Source organism: Corvus cornix, chromosome 1 (assembly GCF_000738735.6).
Source record: "Corvus cornix cornix isolate S_Up_H32 chromosome 1, ASM73873v5, whole genome shotgun sequence".
NCBI classification, from domain to species: domain Eukaryota; kingdom Metazoa; phylum Chordata; class Aves; order Passeriformes; family Corvidae; genus Corvus; species Corvus cornix.
The window spans coordinates 15,650,659-15,666,379 of record NC_046332.1 but is presented as its reverse complement, the minus strand read 5'-3'; the positions used below and the strand labels follow the sequence as shown (position 1 = coordinate 15,666,379).

General features: G+C 45.9%; 1 protein-coding gene across 1 annotated transcript in view; it reads left to right on the top strand.

Annotated features, from left to right (window-relative positions):
* The window catches only part of MAP6 (microtubule associated protein 6), a 49,424-nt gene extending 34,340 nt beyond the window's left edge, over window positions 1–15,084 (top strand). The window contains exons 2-3 of the mRNA XM_039556790.1: window positions 8,912–9,125; window positions 10,997–15,084. Of these exons, the coding sequence (XP_039412724.1) occupies window positions 8,912–9,125; window positions 10,997–11,197 (415 nt within the window). The 3' untranslated portion in view covers window positions 11,198–15,084. The remainder of the gene's footprint in view (window positions 1–8,911; window positions 9,126–10,996) is intronic.
* Window positions 15,085–15,721: the final 637 nt, after the last annotated feature.

Here is a 15,721-nt window from a genome sequence, read left to right as displayed (position 1 = left end):
CCCAAGCTTGGGATGCATTTTTCAGGGTTATTCTTTTTAATAGCAGTTCTATGCACGAATATGTCTTGCTGGTTGTCACACCTTGTTATAAAACCATAATTTTGCTTAACATTATACCATTTTACTATCCCTAAGGTCTTAGTTACTATGATCTTTTCCTTTTTCCGAGTGGCTGCTGTTTTCTGTCTCGCTGCGTCTTTGCTCTCTCCTTTGGTCGCTCCCGTGTTGGAATTGTCGGGGCTGCTGGTGCCTGCGCGCTCTTCCCGGGGTCGCGTTCGGGGCTGCGCGGGCCGGGCCGGGCCGGCCGCTCAGTTCTCCGTGCGTCGCCTCCTCTGGTCGCAGCTTCGCTGCCGCTGCCGGGCGCTGCACCCACGTCTCGGCCGGGCCCCGAGCGACGACTCCCCCGCGCTCCCCCCGCGCGCCCCCGCTCCGCCCCCGCCCCGCCGCCCCCGCCCCCCCCCCCCCCCCCCACCCCCCGCGCCTGCTCCAGCCGCGTCTCGGCTGGGCGCGGCTCCGCTCCCCGCCACTGCCGCCCGCCGCGCCCGGCGCCGCCCCTCTCGGCCGGGCGTTCACGGGGCTCGCTCCACCACGCGCTGCGCGGGACCGGGCAGGCACCGCCGGGCCCGCCGCTCCGCCGCGCCTCGCTCCGCCACCGACACTGCGGCTCGCGTGGCTCCGCCCTCGCATGGGAACTGCCTCGCTGCTGCTCGGAGAGCGCTCGGTGCACGTGGCCTGGGTCGCACGGTCCCTGCGCCAGGCTTCCCTTCGCCAAGACACAGCTGACATTGTTCAACAGTCTCGGTAACTAAATAATATTCACGAAAATATTCTTCCATCGGCATATATTTTGACTCCAGTATTAACTGTGTCCAAACGGTTTTCCAAAAGCCCTTGGTAAGAATTAAATCCCAAGAAACATAGAAAAAGTTCTTAAACAACCATGCCAGGAAGTGTTTCAGTTCTTTCTGAGCTTGAATCAAGCTAAAATTTACAAATCGTTGTTCAAGAATCATTTTAAGTTTAAGATAAATGTCCATATGCGGCTCTGAGAGCCAAGAGTCTTCCCACCGTTCCTCCATAGTTTAGATACGGAATAGCAAAGCAAAACCAAGAAGAGGAATCCAAAGTTTCCAGGGTTTACTCACACAAATCAGTCGCTTAGGGATCGGGGATCGTTCTGCTCTCAATTCTCCACCATTTGTTGCAGTGGGGATCCTGCAACACGCATATACCAAACCAGGAGTCCCGTGGAAAGGAAATATATACGGACAGACAGATTCTTGCTAGCTGTTTCAGAGATGTTTATTTCTCCAGCCGCATGGCCGGAGCTCTGCCGAGGAACTGTTCCAGTCACGGGACCAAGGGTCCTTCTGCCCGCGCAGGGAACACAAACCAACCAATGGGAACGAGGCTGAGCAGGGGCAGGGAAACCCCGTGTCTGTGCCCTCAGGGCCCCTCTCCCAGGGCTACACGGCAGGGGAGGGACCCCAACACATGCCTACCTACATGGGGCTTTGACAAGCATCTCCAGAGTCAGCTGGGAGCTCATTTCAACCCCAATGCACCCTGGCTGGGCTGAAAGAGGGTATTTATGTCACCTTCATCTGCCACCACCTTCAGCAATCCTCAGTCAGGGGGAAAATGCAATTAAAACAAGCAGGGTGGATGAAACCTCACTCAAGAGCAGTGTTGTGTTCACTGATACATGTGGAGAGCAGGCTTGGCTTTAATGGATATAGATCAGGCCACTACCTCCCGAGGCTACTGTCCTCTGATAAGATCTGCTGCCTATACATTTGTAAGGCATCTGCCCTGTCCTGTACAGCCTTATGTTCTCATCAGGTCTGTAGATGGATAAACTCTCTTTAACCTCACTGGGAAATTTTCGTGTTGAACTTGGCTTGCTAAAGGTCATCTGATGCCTCATACTCTTTTTCACTGAGTTTTATTTCGAGTTCCATTTCAGGTCAGCACTGCGTTCCGTGTAGATTCTAATTATTCTTTCTAAGGCTGGGACCAGAACAAGGCAGAAAATCAGGAGACCTGTAATTTTCTGCTATTTCAGTTCAACCCTCCATTTCATGCCAAGAGAGCAGTTCTTAAAATCTTCCTCAGCAAAATTAAGAGCATTTAAAATCCCTTCGGTTAAGAATTCCAGAGCTGGACAAAGCTGTGCCTGTTGGCTACATCCAGACTGGAGCTGGTGCGTGGTTCATATTTGCTGCTTGAGCAAAGATTTAAGTGAGCTGTGAGACCGACCTCTTTTAGGATGGGTTCTAGCACGTTCCTTGAATACTTCAAGAGCTAATTTGATGTGCAGAATTCTGCAAAGCTCCAGACACCACTATGACCTGGTGTTCTGAAAATAGGGGGAAAGCAATATTTTCAGGGCTTGTTTGAGATTGCCTAAGGAATTTGTAACTTTTGGGCACCTTCCCCACAAACTGGTATTGGTATGTTAAACAATAATGAGGGATGTCTCAGAATGACAGGATCTTTCTCCAAACCAGCATAAGGTTTAGTGTTACAGGAGCAACCAATATGGTACCTTAGAGTACAGATATTTTTACTATACCCAGAATAAAAAATTTAAAAAAAAACCCTCTTAAAGCTGCTAAATTTCCTCTCACTTCTTTGCTGCATATAAGAAGTTTTTAAATGTATAACACAACATCTCTGAGTGACATAAAGATCCTGGTGAATCAGGCCAGTTCCAGATGATAGACTCACAGAATGGTTTGGGTTGGAAAGGACCTTAAAGACCATCCAGTTCCAACCCCCTGTCCTGCAGGGATACCTTCCACTAGACCGGGTTGCTCCAAGTCCTGTCCAACATGGCCTTGAACCCTTCCAGCAATGGGGCATTGCACAGGAAGTACAGTGCAACTGCCTTAAAAGAGTGTAGCTGTACCATGCACTGTTTGGACAACAGTACGTCATGGTGACATCAAACAGTATCAGACACATTTGATTGAGAGTCATCAGACTTGGAAGGGGGATTTAGGTTACCTTCCTGAGACATCCCCTTCATCTTTACAAGCAATAGAGATGCAGGCCCCAAGCAGGGCACCTGCCTCCTCATTCATACTCTGCGTTAGGAAATTCCCTCTTCCTGACACTCAAATATGGTGATCCACACTCGTGGCTACAATTTTGGCCCATTGTAACTGATGCTTTTCCAAGCAATTGTTGGGTTGGATTCAGGAGCTGGCATATTCCAAGGGCACTTCCCAATAAGTTGTTTTCCCTCACTCATCTGTGGTGGAAATAAAGAGACTTAGGAATTAGTTCTAATTAACCATGTTGAGTTCCTGGGCACTGATGACAGAGAATAGCCTGTGTTTATTCTAGTAACACTTACTTAATGTGTTGCCTGAATATCATAAATAGACTTTGAGACCAGCCTGTTGCGCCAGCTGTAGCTGTAATAAATGGTGGAGATTCTCTCCTCCTTCTGCTGTCTCTGTGTGCTCTGGATGGCAGATGTGGAGAACTGGACACATTGGATGTTTCAGTGGTCTAGTGGGAAGTGTCCCTGCCCGTCATGGCAGGGCAGTTGGAACAACATGAGCTTATAAGTCCCTTTCAACTTAAACCAGTCTGATTCTGTGTATGTGGTAACAACAGGGAGTGGCTGGTCCATTCCAGGTGTGGTAGGACTCCATATGAATGTGGCCCATGCACTCTCACATACTTAAAGGGACCGTTTGTAGTGTAACAGCTGGTGATGTTAAAACATTTGCGTGAAAAGGATTTAGATTTAGATTTAGAATATAAACACAGAATCACAGAATGGTTGGGGTTGTAAAGGACGTTTAGAAGTCATCTTATTCCAACCCTCCTGCCATGGGCAGGAACAACTTTCACTAGACCAGGTTGCTCCAAGCCCCATCCAACCTGGTCTCGAATTCTTCCAGGGATGGGGCAGCCACAGCTTCTCTGGGCCACCCATTATTTCTAGATGTGCACTGAATCCACGTGGCATACTGGTATTTAGAATTTGTTTGTCAACAAAGTATGGGATTTCTAGATCAATAGCCTTCTATCCTCCATCTCCAGAGGTTGTGGCTGAGCTACTCCAGAGCTGATAGACACAGTGCATCAGTGCGCATCCACCTAAGAATGGCTGTTATTCCATTCTTTGTGTGCAAAGCCTCATCTTGGGAGACATAATGTAGTCAAGGGTCAAGTCCGACCACCAAGAACAGTGGAGCTGAGTACTCACAGAATTGTTACATTTGCATTCAGACCAGCAAAGCAGGGTGGAGACAAGCAGTCTCATTTTTCAGTTAGATGAGACTTGTTGCATTAACAGCCAAGCTCTATTGCAGAAATCATTCCCTGACAGCCCACAGGGAGTACAAGGCTTTTCTGTGCCTTTTCTGCCAAGATCACAGGGGCTTGGGGGAAAAGCCTGTCACTTCCTGCATGTTTATGTTTGCATAATACAGCTGCTAATAAAGTTGCCAGGCTCTACAAATACAGTCATGCTGCTTCAGAACTGACTTCTGTATAAACCAGCATTCTTTGAGCAGCAGATTGGATAAATCCTGGTTTGTGTTCCACCTTTAAAATCCACTCCCTGCATCCGCAGTACAACAGCTTTCATCCTTTGTCTGTGGTTGACCTGATGACCAGTGGTGGCTGGTTGTTCAGCTGTCCTGACACTGAGTGAGAAATGTGAATTTTACCTCTTTCCCTCAGCTGCAGAACACTGTTTGGATGTTCCCCATGTGCCCATTCACTGATCTTGAGGAAAGGTATTGTGATTTTAACCTTTGAGATTTCTACTTCTGCCACAAATACAATAGAAAATAGCTAATTGGTTCTGAAGTTGTTAGGAAAGAAATCTTAAGGACAGATAGATATGGGCAGAGAAAATTAGTCCACCATTTTATTTATTTATTTCCGTATATTGAAAATGTCAGGAAAATTAATCCACAAACACCAGAGGTTCGTGTCCAAAAAAGAGACAGAGGAGTCCTGTTACTTAATTCGAATAAAGGGAGAGGCCATGGGGCATTCCCCTGGGGTCTCTCAAATTGTTAGAGGATGCAGCCTCCTTTCTATCCTAATTTCCCAGCCACATTTCCCTCTCTTTTTCCCCATTGGCTGAGGTACTTGGGAGGTACAGACTTCCCGAATCGCCTAATACAGACCCCCTTCTAATGCATACCCACCCTTTTTCTTTTCCTATGGAATTTATGGTTCTTCCTATTGCTTCTTTCATCTCTCGGTATCTATCTTTACCTATCAGCAAACCCACAGTTTGTTTGTGTGAAAGATGAGGTTCACTCTCCTGTTAGGATTTAAAAGTTTAATAAAAGGACAATAAGGGACAAAGATAATAAAGCAAAATTCACGGCTCCGGGTGCCTTTGCACTCAGCCAAGAGCACAGCTGTTATTTCGGAGACACCCTTTACATACCTGTCCTATTGCATCAGCCTAGTGCATATTCATAATCAATTATGCATACTCAAACTTTTCCTTAAACTAGTTCACATGTTCCAGGACGTTTGGCATGGCTCTTCCTTGGGTCCACCCTGTTAGAGCATGCGCATTTCTTGGTTGTATTTCTAGTCAGTTTTTATTATCATCCTCAGAGTGGGCTTTGGTCCATGGTTTCTGCGGTAGTTGCTGATAGTTGGCGTGTCAGTAGCAGGGGTCTTTGACACACGTTGGTTGGATGTTATCCAACCAAGCAGACAGTTCAATTACCAACAAGCATAACTATATTAGCTATTTCACTATTATGTCTTTATAACGAAGCTGCTTTAACATTATACATATAGCATCTATTTGTAACAAAGCTATTTTTACATATAGCATGTATTTGTAGAAAGCCACTATTATAATATATATCACAATAATAAAGCTACTTTAACATCACTCATTTTAACATTTGCAGAAAGCCAATATTATAACATTTATCTATCACAGTTTGTAAAGACAAATCCCTCTCACTCCTTTCATCAATCAGTGGAAATCCTCCCATTGTTTCTTTCACCTCTCAGTATCTAGCTTTTACCTATCAGCAGACCCACAGTTTGTAAAGACAAATATATCTCATTCCTTTCAAAAATACATAGTCTACTTTGGAACACAAGTGGATCCTAGAAAGACACCTCTTATCTTCTGATGAGTTTAAGATGAACTTTGTCATTCTGTCTTGGTTTGAGACAATTTAAAGGAGAACGCTCTGGAATGAGTTGTCTGCCTTTATAGGTTCTAACAATCCCTTTCCACCAATAAGGAACATATATGAGTAGGTAACTGAAAAAGTAACAGTTTACTAACAAGCAGAACAGCAACAGGCAAAAATAACCTGCTAGATACAAAATTGCTAAATCTCATAGACTCCCCCCAGAACAAAAAGACACCCAAAAATGCCACGGACACACACACGCACACACCCACCAAGATGGGCGCTCCACAGCCGAGCTTGTGGTTTGAAGGACAAAGGGAAAGGTAGTATCAGTCTTTCCCCCACCCCCCCTGCTATTCCTCCACGACAACTAGAGCTCCAGCTTGTATTCTCTGGGTCAAGGGGCTAGAACTCGCGGAAGGACTTCGCCTTACTTGCAGCAAGAGACGACAGGGCAGGTAAGGCAGGGTGACTGGGCTAGGACAACTCATGGTGTTCTGTCTTCAGCCAGGACAACAGATGACCTTTTGCAGCCTAGCATCCCTGCCTGAGCATCCTCTGATGACATGCGCATGTCCATACTTAAGCTTTCCTTATCCTCTGGGCTCAATCCAGTTGCTTATCTTCATAAAAGTGAAACCGAGTATCTCCATTCCCGTTTGTCAAATTTGGTAGAAGCTGATTAAGATGTTCAAAAGTATTACGGGAAGGGATTGACTGGCAGCCTACTTACACAGAGCTCATTTCCCCAGTGTTGGGGGTTAGGTATTCTTTTTTTTTTTCTTTAGGGAATTTTCCTCCATTTGTTGTCATAGAGATGGTGAATGGACGTCGATTTAAAAGACAAAAGATGTAGCCAGGGCTTTGGCATATCATTAGAATGGTTCTGGGGGAGGGGGAGAAGCAGTGTGATGGTTGGCAGTTTCTTAGCTGGGGGTGGGTCAGTCTTTGCCTCGCTTGGAGGGTTGTGGGTTGTGGGTTTTGGTGCTGGACTTCTCCTGCCCAGGGGGACTCGCTGCTACAGCTGAGCCTTCCTTGCCATTTCTCCTTGCCGTTGGAGATCACTGCTCGCAGAAGCGGCCGTTGGACTTTCGGCACCCGCCGTGTCTGGGAGAAAGACGATCCACCATCTGCATGGGCGCCTCAGGGGAAAACGTGGCCCCTGTCTCCTCCCTCTCTCCGGAGGGAGCACCTCGCGGCTGCTTACTGGAGCCTCGGCTGCTACTGCCGTCGCCAGGACACCCTCGGGACACGTGAGAGCCAGGGAAAAACCGAAACACCCCCCACCTTCTCTCACCATTACGCCCTGGGGAGACTCACAGCTTGCTTCGGCCGCCCTCTGCTTCACCAGGAGCCAACAGCGCCCACTGCCGGTTGTGATCGTACCTACACCAAAGGGGAAATCGCTTGATGGGCAGAGAAAGGCTGTTATTGGGGATTTTTTTTCTGTTTTGGTGGTGGTAGTGGTGTCATTGTTGTTTGTCTGCGTTGTTTTTATACATATTTATATATATATATTCTAGTAAAGAATTGTTACTCCTTTTCCTTTGTTTTTGCCTGAAAGCCCCATAATTTCAAAGTTATAATAGTGAGGAGGGAGTCGTCTTTCCCATTCCAGGAAGGTTCCCACCTTCCTTGGCAGACACCTGTCTTTTAAACCAGGACACCTAGTAATCCAGGCTGAAAATGAGTAATACAACCCAAAAGTGGTTAAGTGGAACAGGCAGGAGGGGCAGGGTCTGTAACTTAAAAGGGTTAATGCCGTGGAAGTCCTGAAATTAAGACAAGAGCTTGGAGCAACCTGGTCTGGTGGAAGGTGTCTCTGCCCATGGCAGGGGGTTGTAACGAGATGAGCTTTAAGGTCCTGGCCAACTCAAACCATTCTGCAATTCTGTGATTTCCCAGGAAAGTTCACCCCCCAGAGGGTTTGTATCAGCACTGTTAGGACAGATCCTGGCTTCCACTGGAGTTTAGATCCTTAAAACACTGTCTTGATCTATGTCTGAGTACAACCTCCTAAGATAGCAACACATTTAGGGTTTCTCCTTCCCCATTCTCAGGTGAATGGTGATTTTCAGAGAGAAATTGAAATGGTTTGCTTCAAACCTGGAAGGTTGTTGATGTTGCATTGGGAAGAACTACAAAAAGCAAGAGAAGGAAGCCGTGGATGGGAACCAGAATGTGTCCAGAAGACAGTGATCCACACTTTCAACTGTGTTTGGGGCTTTTTCTACCAGAAGTTGCAGCTCAGTCCAAAAGAAATGAAAGATGGTGTTATTTCTTCCCTGTAATTCAGGAATCCGCTATCAGTTAATAGAGAGAAGCTGTAGTTTTCAATGTATCTGATAAACTGTGCATTCCCTGCTCTGCTTGAGTTTACCTCTAAGTTGGTTTTGTGTTAATTAGTTATGTTAGTATAACTGTTAGTTATACTGTTAGTATGGAATTAACAAAACTGTTCTTTCTAATTTGGTGCAATATAGGTGGAATCATACAAATCTCTACTTACAGGTGTGGCTAAGGGGTGTCCAGGACTGGCTGATTTTAATAGACTGCGTTTCATTTGAATTTCTCATAATGCATCAGTGGGTTTTGGATGAGGTAAAAAATGAATTGTTGGGAGCCAGTTTCTATGTAAACCTGATTGAATGGAAGCAAAATCCTTTCCACATAGACTTGGTTGAGCAGTGCAAGACTCCATTCCCATGTTATCACTGCTCTCCTGTTGGTTTAATTCCTGAAGCCTTTTCCTTTTTGATCTTCAGAAATGAGTTCAGACCCTGGATAGACGTCAAGCCTGTGAAAGCGATAAAAGCGAAGCCCCAGTACAAACCGCCAGAGGAGAAAATGACCCATGAAACCAGTTACAGTGCTCAGTTCAAGGGGGAAACCAGTAAGCCTTCCCCAGCTGATAACAAATACCTGGAACGCAGAAGGATACGCACTCTCTACAGCGAACCCTACAAAGAACCTCCAAAGGTGAGAAACACGGCAGAAGGGACCCAGGGCCATCACTGTTCCTGGTGGCACATGTCCAACACAGTAAGGCTGGGCTGAACACTGCATGCTCTCGCTCCCCTTATGTGGCATCCTCATTCCAACCAACAGGTGCATTTCATGATCCACCTTGGAGATGGTGGTGAATAAAAAACTAAACATGTCCCAGCCACATACACTGCCAGCCCAGAAAGCCAACAGGGTCCTGGGTTGATCCCACAGCGTGGACAGGGAGGTCAGGGAGGGTATTCTGCTTCGCTGTCCTGTTCTGCCCCTCTGCTCGAGACCCCACCTTTAGCGCTGCCTCCAGCTCTGGGGTCCTCAGCACAGGAAGAACATGGATCTGTTGGACTGAGTCCAGAGGAGGCCGTGGAGACGCTCCAAGAGATGGAGCACCTCTGTTATGGAGACAGGCTGGGAGAGCTGAGGGTGTTCAGTCTGGAGAAGGCTCTGGAGAGACCTTAGGGCCCCTCTCAGTGCCTAACAGGGCTCCGGGGGAGCTGGAGAGGGACTTCCGTCAAGGGCCTGGAGGGACAGTCGAGGGAGAATGGCTTCCCACTGCCAGAGGGCAGGGTTAGAATGGATATTGGGAAGAAATTCTTGGCTGTAAGGGTGGCGTGGCCCTGGCACAGGTTTCCCAGAGCAGCTGTGGCTGCCCCATCCCTGGAATTGTCCAATGCTAGGTTTGAGGGAGCTTGGAGCAACCTGGTCTATTAGGAAGTGTCCCAGCCCATGCAGAGGGTGGGGAATGAGATGGTCTTTAAGGACTCTTCCAACCCAAACCCATAATTCTATGGGCTCTAGGACTTGAGACACTTCTGAGACAATAGTGCTATACGTCAAATTGTATAGAAGTGAGCATAGGGCCGAGATGAAGAGGTTTTTCAGTTTTCATTTCCTATGTGATTATCCAGGCAGCTTTTTCTTTCTCCCTCCAAAACTATAGCAGCCCCATATTACATTTTATGCCAGGAGCCAGACATCTGCTGTTAATTCAGAGCATTCCTCAGATTTTGACAGTATGCACTTCTGGCTTTGATCAGATCAAGAACATATGTTGAGAAGGGCCTGAGCTGAAATGTCATCCAGCCGTTTTTTCTAAGAGCAGCAGAGGATCTACATATAAAAAGTCTGTGAAGTTTTAAACATAGGACCATACATTGTTCCCTGAGTTGATGAGTGCTTAGATGTGTAAGGACTGAGAGGGATTGCAGGGAGAGCATGTAGGAGATGGAGGCTTCTGTTCTCCCTTAATTTTGGTAACAGTCCTTCCTGTTTTGGGGCTGTAGAAACAAGACATTGTTGTGGAATTTTCTCATGTGCCAATCCGAGTTTTGCACCTCACGTATCCCAAAGTAATTTTCCTCCATTTTGGGAATCTGTTAAGGACAAACAAACAGAGGAGTCCTCTCCTGCAAGATGGAGAGGGACAACTATAACTAGCAGCCTCTTTGTCCTGAGCATCATTTCTCTGCTTCCAGTCCAGAGAGAGACAATCCTCTGTGGCTTTGTAAAACCCCTCGTGAAGTCAGAGAAAGATGCAGAAATTGATAAAATTACTGATAATATTCCCTCTCTGATTCACCCTGCTCTATCCTGATCTGGATACAATGGGCTCTGCTGGCTCCAGGGGCACTGTGACTTCAGGGCATCCTGAAAGGAGCTGGCCATTTGCAACTCAGCATAAGCCCAGCTCCTCCCCTGCCTTTGTGGCAGGGCAGAGCTGAGCAGATAAGTAACATTTGTGCTGTTTAAGATCTAAATCCTGTTTTCCACCTGTCCTTGTGTCTCTCCTTCTCTCTCTCTCTTTCTTCATCTCTGTGTTGTTGTTTTGCCTATCGCCCTCCATGCAGGTGGAAAAGCCTAGCATAAAGCCTTCCAAACCAAAAAAGACCACAACAAGCCATAAACCCCTGAAAAAGGCCAAAGACAAGCAGATTGCATCTGGCCGGGCTGCCAAGAAAAAGAGCGCCGAGACCTCCAACACTGCAAAGCCAGAGGATAAGGAGAAAAGTAAAGAGATGAACAATAAACTGGCTGAGGCAAAAGAGTAAATGTTACTGCACTTTCCTTTATTTCTCATGTTTTCCTTTTCTTTCTTCCTTTGTTCCTTTTTTTTTTTTTGCCCCTTTGATTAAATAAAGGCCACAAAATTAATTAGAGGCTGCTAATCTGCTTTTTGTTCTGATTGTATTAGAAGCTTTTCTGTTTTATTTCCGAGGAGGATTAAGAAATCCTTGTTTCTGAGGTCAGGTTGTTCTGCTTTGCCTGCACAACATGGCTCTGCACAGAGTGAGGGATGTGGGAATGCATAAGCAGGGTCCTAGGAGATGAAGGTAATGGATCAGCAGTGATTACATCCAACAGCTTGTCCCTTTCCTCGGGCTTGGTTCTTCAGTGCTTTGACAGCATCAAAGTGCCCATTGAGCCATGCAGGGGCTGTGCTCGCATCCCATGAGGTCCTTTTGGGTTGGCCATTGTTGTGTCATCTCCCACTGGTGTCAATGGGTAAAGGGTTTTCGAGGCAGAGAGGATCAGGTTAATTCGTGCTGCCATGGATCTGCTGTAAATCCAACAAAATCAGTGGTGTGGCCAAGAACAATTTCCCCTGGTGACACTGATGGGAATTCTGCTCCAAGAAGCAAAGGGTAAGGAGAAGGAAGTAAGGAGCCGAATCCTCCCCAGCGGTAGCTGGGAGTAGGTCTAGCTGCATCAAGGCAACTTCACTCATCAACACTACTTGAAGTCCTTGATTTAAAAAAAAGTGAGTGAGGGAAGGTGCAGTGAGCAGTGTAGACTTTCTAAGCACACAGCAGGTTAGACTATTATCAGCAGGTTGTTCTTCCCTATTGTTTCCCCTAAGTTATGGATCTTTTTAATTATTCCTGTTTTGTTTTGAATCTTGGTCTGCTTTCTTCACTTCTGGGGTGCCAACAGAGCTAGGTTTCAGAAAGTGGTTAGTTTGCAGGTGTGACCTTCCAAGGGGTAGAAAGAAATGTGTCATCAAGGATGGCTAGAGCTGTCAGCCCCCGTTGCATTTATTCTTCCAGCTGTTCATGTTCATGTTGGCTCATGAGCATCCCAAGAGGGCCATAAAAATGTTGCTGGGATCCCTAGACTCCCTCCAGATAAGATCTCAGGGTTTCAATCATATTTACTGTGCTCTTACTCTAGGAAATCCCCACGACTAGTTTGGAAGCCCTAAACACAGCAGGACCACTTGTCAGTGAGTATGATCTGGCCCAACAGACTGGCATTGCATGCCACAGAATCTGGGTCACTGGATCAGTGGGAGAGTTGTGGTCCCAATCCAAATTTATGTGCCTAACTTCTGGATTGGGTCCTAAATACATGAGGATTAATCTTCATCCCACCAAATAGAGCTGTTAAACTCTCCCATAGCGGAGTGGCTGCAAGTTATGATACAGGGTTCTTGTTACTTATTCTTGCAGCTCCAAATTTTCTCTAATATAGAGTCCACCTTGAAACTTCCAGAGGACAGTTGGGAAGCATGAAGACAGAGACGGGAAATAGAGTAGGGAGGTGGTGTGTTACTGCAGAGGTGGTGGAATAAGGAAAGTCTTACTGCTAGGGGTATTATAGAGATATCTAGCAGATAGTGAAACTATCTAGCAGAAAAATGGATGGGTTGGGAGAGTGAGGAGTCCTGATTTTGGGGTTTCATCCCATTAGAATTGGGTCTTTTGGAAACATAAATGAGTGGTGGGCTACAAGGTTGAGTGAAAATTTCCAATGAGGAGGAAAGGTCTGTGATATACAGATAGTGACATTTGCTGGCCTTAGTAATGAATAAATGCCAAGTTCAGTGTATCATGTGATGTGTCCTGTTTGCCTTGCGCTAACAGCCTAAACCTTTGAGTATCAGTAAGTGTAGTGTTCTGAATTCAGTGGTGTAATTCCAAGCTTAGCTTGTGTGCTAGAACTGTGTGCTATGAGCTAGTCAGGTTGTGTATGTGGAAATATATATATTCATATATAGAAATATATATATATATTTAAACCTCCACTGCTTAGGAGGAAACCAGGGAAAATCCTCCAGGAAGTAAAACAGTGGAAATCTTTGTGAATGTAGTGCTTTTTTTTTTTTTTTTGATGTGCATGCCTCATGGAGACACTGATCTGTCCATACTGATCATTGCTTTTCTGAGTGCTCAGAAGCCCCTGCAACATTTGCTCAGCTCTGTCACCAGAGCAGCTCAGCAAAAGGCTTGTGTTGAGCTGGTAGAGATGTGCTGCTCGCAGCTCTTCCTACCTGTCACATAAGGGACAACTGGCCAGAGAAGATGAGCTCCCAAGACTTTGTGTGATTCCTTAGCTTTTAAGGTGCTTCATGTATCTTCACACTCCTCAGTAACATCCTTTCCTATCACAGGATGTAGCATCATCTATGAAGATATGTCACAGCAGGCAGAACACATCAGGAAGGCAGTAGACAGTTCAAATAGCTCAACACACCAATCTTACATAAGGACAGACCATGCAAAACAATTCTCCCTATTATTTTTCAGCCCTAAGCTTCACATTTGAAGACACCACACTTGCCACTGTTTCACTTGGAATTCAATGGGAATTTAGCCCTTGACTTCAAGGTGAACTAAATTTTGCCCAGGGAACACCACTGAGATGCTCAGACCACCTAATCCAAGCATCTCCATGGCTCTGGATGAACTGCTGATCATCCAACATCTTCAGGATGGTTTCTCCTCAGTGAAGAGCATCCATCACATTGTTTGAAACATACATGGTGAGTGGTCAGAATATAGCTTTATGTTTCCATAATACATGAAGCTCTTTGGTGTCAGGGAGCTTGGCACTAGAAGACCTTTAAGGTCCCTTTCAACTCAAGCCATTCCATGAGCTCACTACAAAGCTAGGTATAAAGTGTTATCCAGTGGTTTTAATTCCCTCTCTAGTGAAGGAACTTTCCAAGGGCCATTGAGCTGCCTATTTTTAACACCTGTCTTTGGGTGGGATGAATGGTCCTTGAAAGGTTTTCTTTGCAGAAAGAGCCTGGGAGACTGGTAAGGCCTGGATACCTCCCTCTCAGACAGCAGCAAAATAGGGATAGAAATCCTGGCCTGTGTTCCATGTGTACCAGATCTGCAGCATGCATCCAAGCACACACACATATCCAAGCACACAGGCTGGCATTGCATTGAATACCAGGAACTGCAGCAGAGGGAAGCCTCAGGGTGAAATCCTGCATTGCTCTACCTTCCACAGACTCTATGCCCATCCAACCCACTCAGGTTTGTCAGAAAGGAGACCAAATCTCTAACATTTCAAGTTCACTTTGGGCTCTGAGCTTGTCAATCCCACTGGGAAATAGTGCTCTGCTGTTCTGTGTTTCCAGCTACCACAATGCTGATTGTGTTCCACTGCTATTTGTAATATGTTTTACTTTTCTTGTAAAAAGAAAAAAGAAATGTTTTGCTTTTTAGCCTGTGATTGCTTGCTATTCCCATGCTATTGCTTGCTTTTGCATTTTCACTGTATTGTACTGTTACTCCTTTCTGCAAAATGGTGCTAATTTCTGACTGAGCTCCTGTTTTCTGACTGCTTCGCACACCGATCACCTGCTTCTTCATTTGCAGCACAGCCAGTGCTGCATTTGCAGCACAGCCTGGCGCCCATGAATTCCACAAACTCTTGCCTCTTGGAGGCAGATAGGAAGTGTCTAATTAATATTTTGTGGCCTGGGTTTGGTTGCATATCACAAATTGTCTCTTGTAAACATGTGAAGCACACCTCCTTGTGGTGCTTTTTCATTGTTGGTATTCTGATGAAAGTCTCTCTCTCTCTCTCTCTCACACACACACACACGTTAATGTACAGCCAATTGATTGTGACGTGCTTGTGATCTTCGCTTGCTCAAAGGGTTCTTTTTCCAATGATAAATAAATGCTGAAGACAAATACCACCTCCTTGATCTTGTTTTCTCAATCAGAAGCACAGTTAAGTGAAAGAAATGCCCATCCAACCAAAATGAGGCTTGTGTTTCTTAGAGTTGTCACTTTCATGCCTGCTGTAGGGACAGCTGGGATGGCACAGTCTGACTCCCTTTAGGTGGCTGCTAACCTCAGACCAGTCTGGCATAAGCACTAAACATTTGCAAATGCAAAGATGGACAGTGAAGTCATGTGGACAGAGCAAGTTTTCTTTTATTTTCTATATAAAATATCTTTTAGTAGAGGGTCTGTGCAGTGCCTTGCTCATGTCCACCTTGTACTGGCTCAGGGAGCAGAGACCAACTCCACTGAGAGCTGGAAGGTGGGTAGATTATGTTAATCATTGGTAGATCCAATGTTAATTACATTTTTTTCAACTGCCTACAGGTTTTGTTTTCTCCCTGAACCAAACCTGAACAACCTGGTCTACTGGAAGGTGTCCCTGCCCATGGCAGAAGATTAGAACTAATTGAGCTTTAACGTCCCTTCCAGCCCGAACCTTTCTATTCTGTGAAAAACACCTGAAAGGCCAATGAGAGCGGTCACGGGGCTATAAATCCTCTTTGAAAGGCGGTGGCAAGTTCTTGGGTTGAGCACTTTCAGTGCACT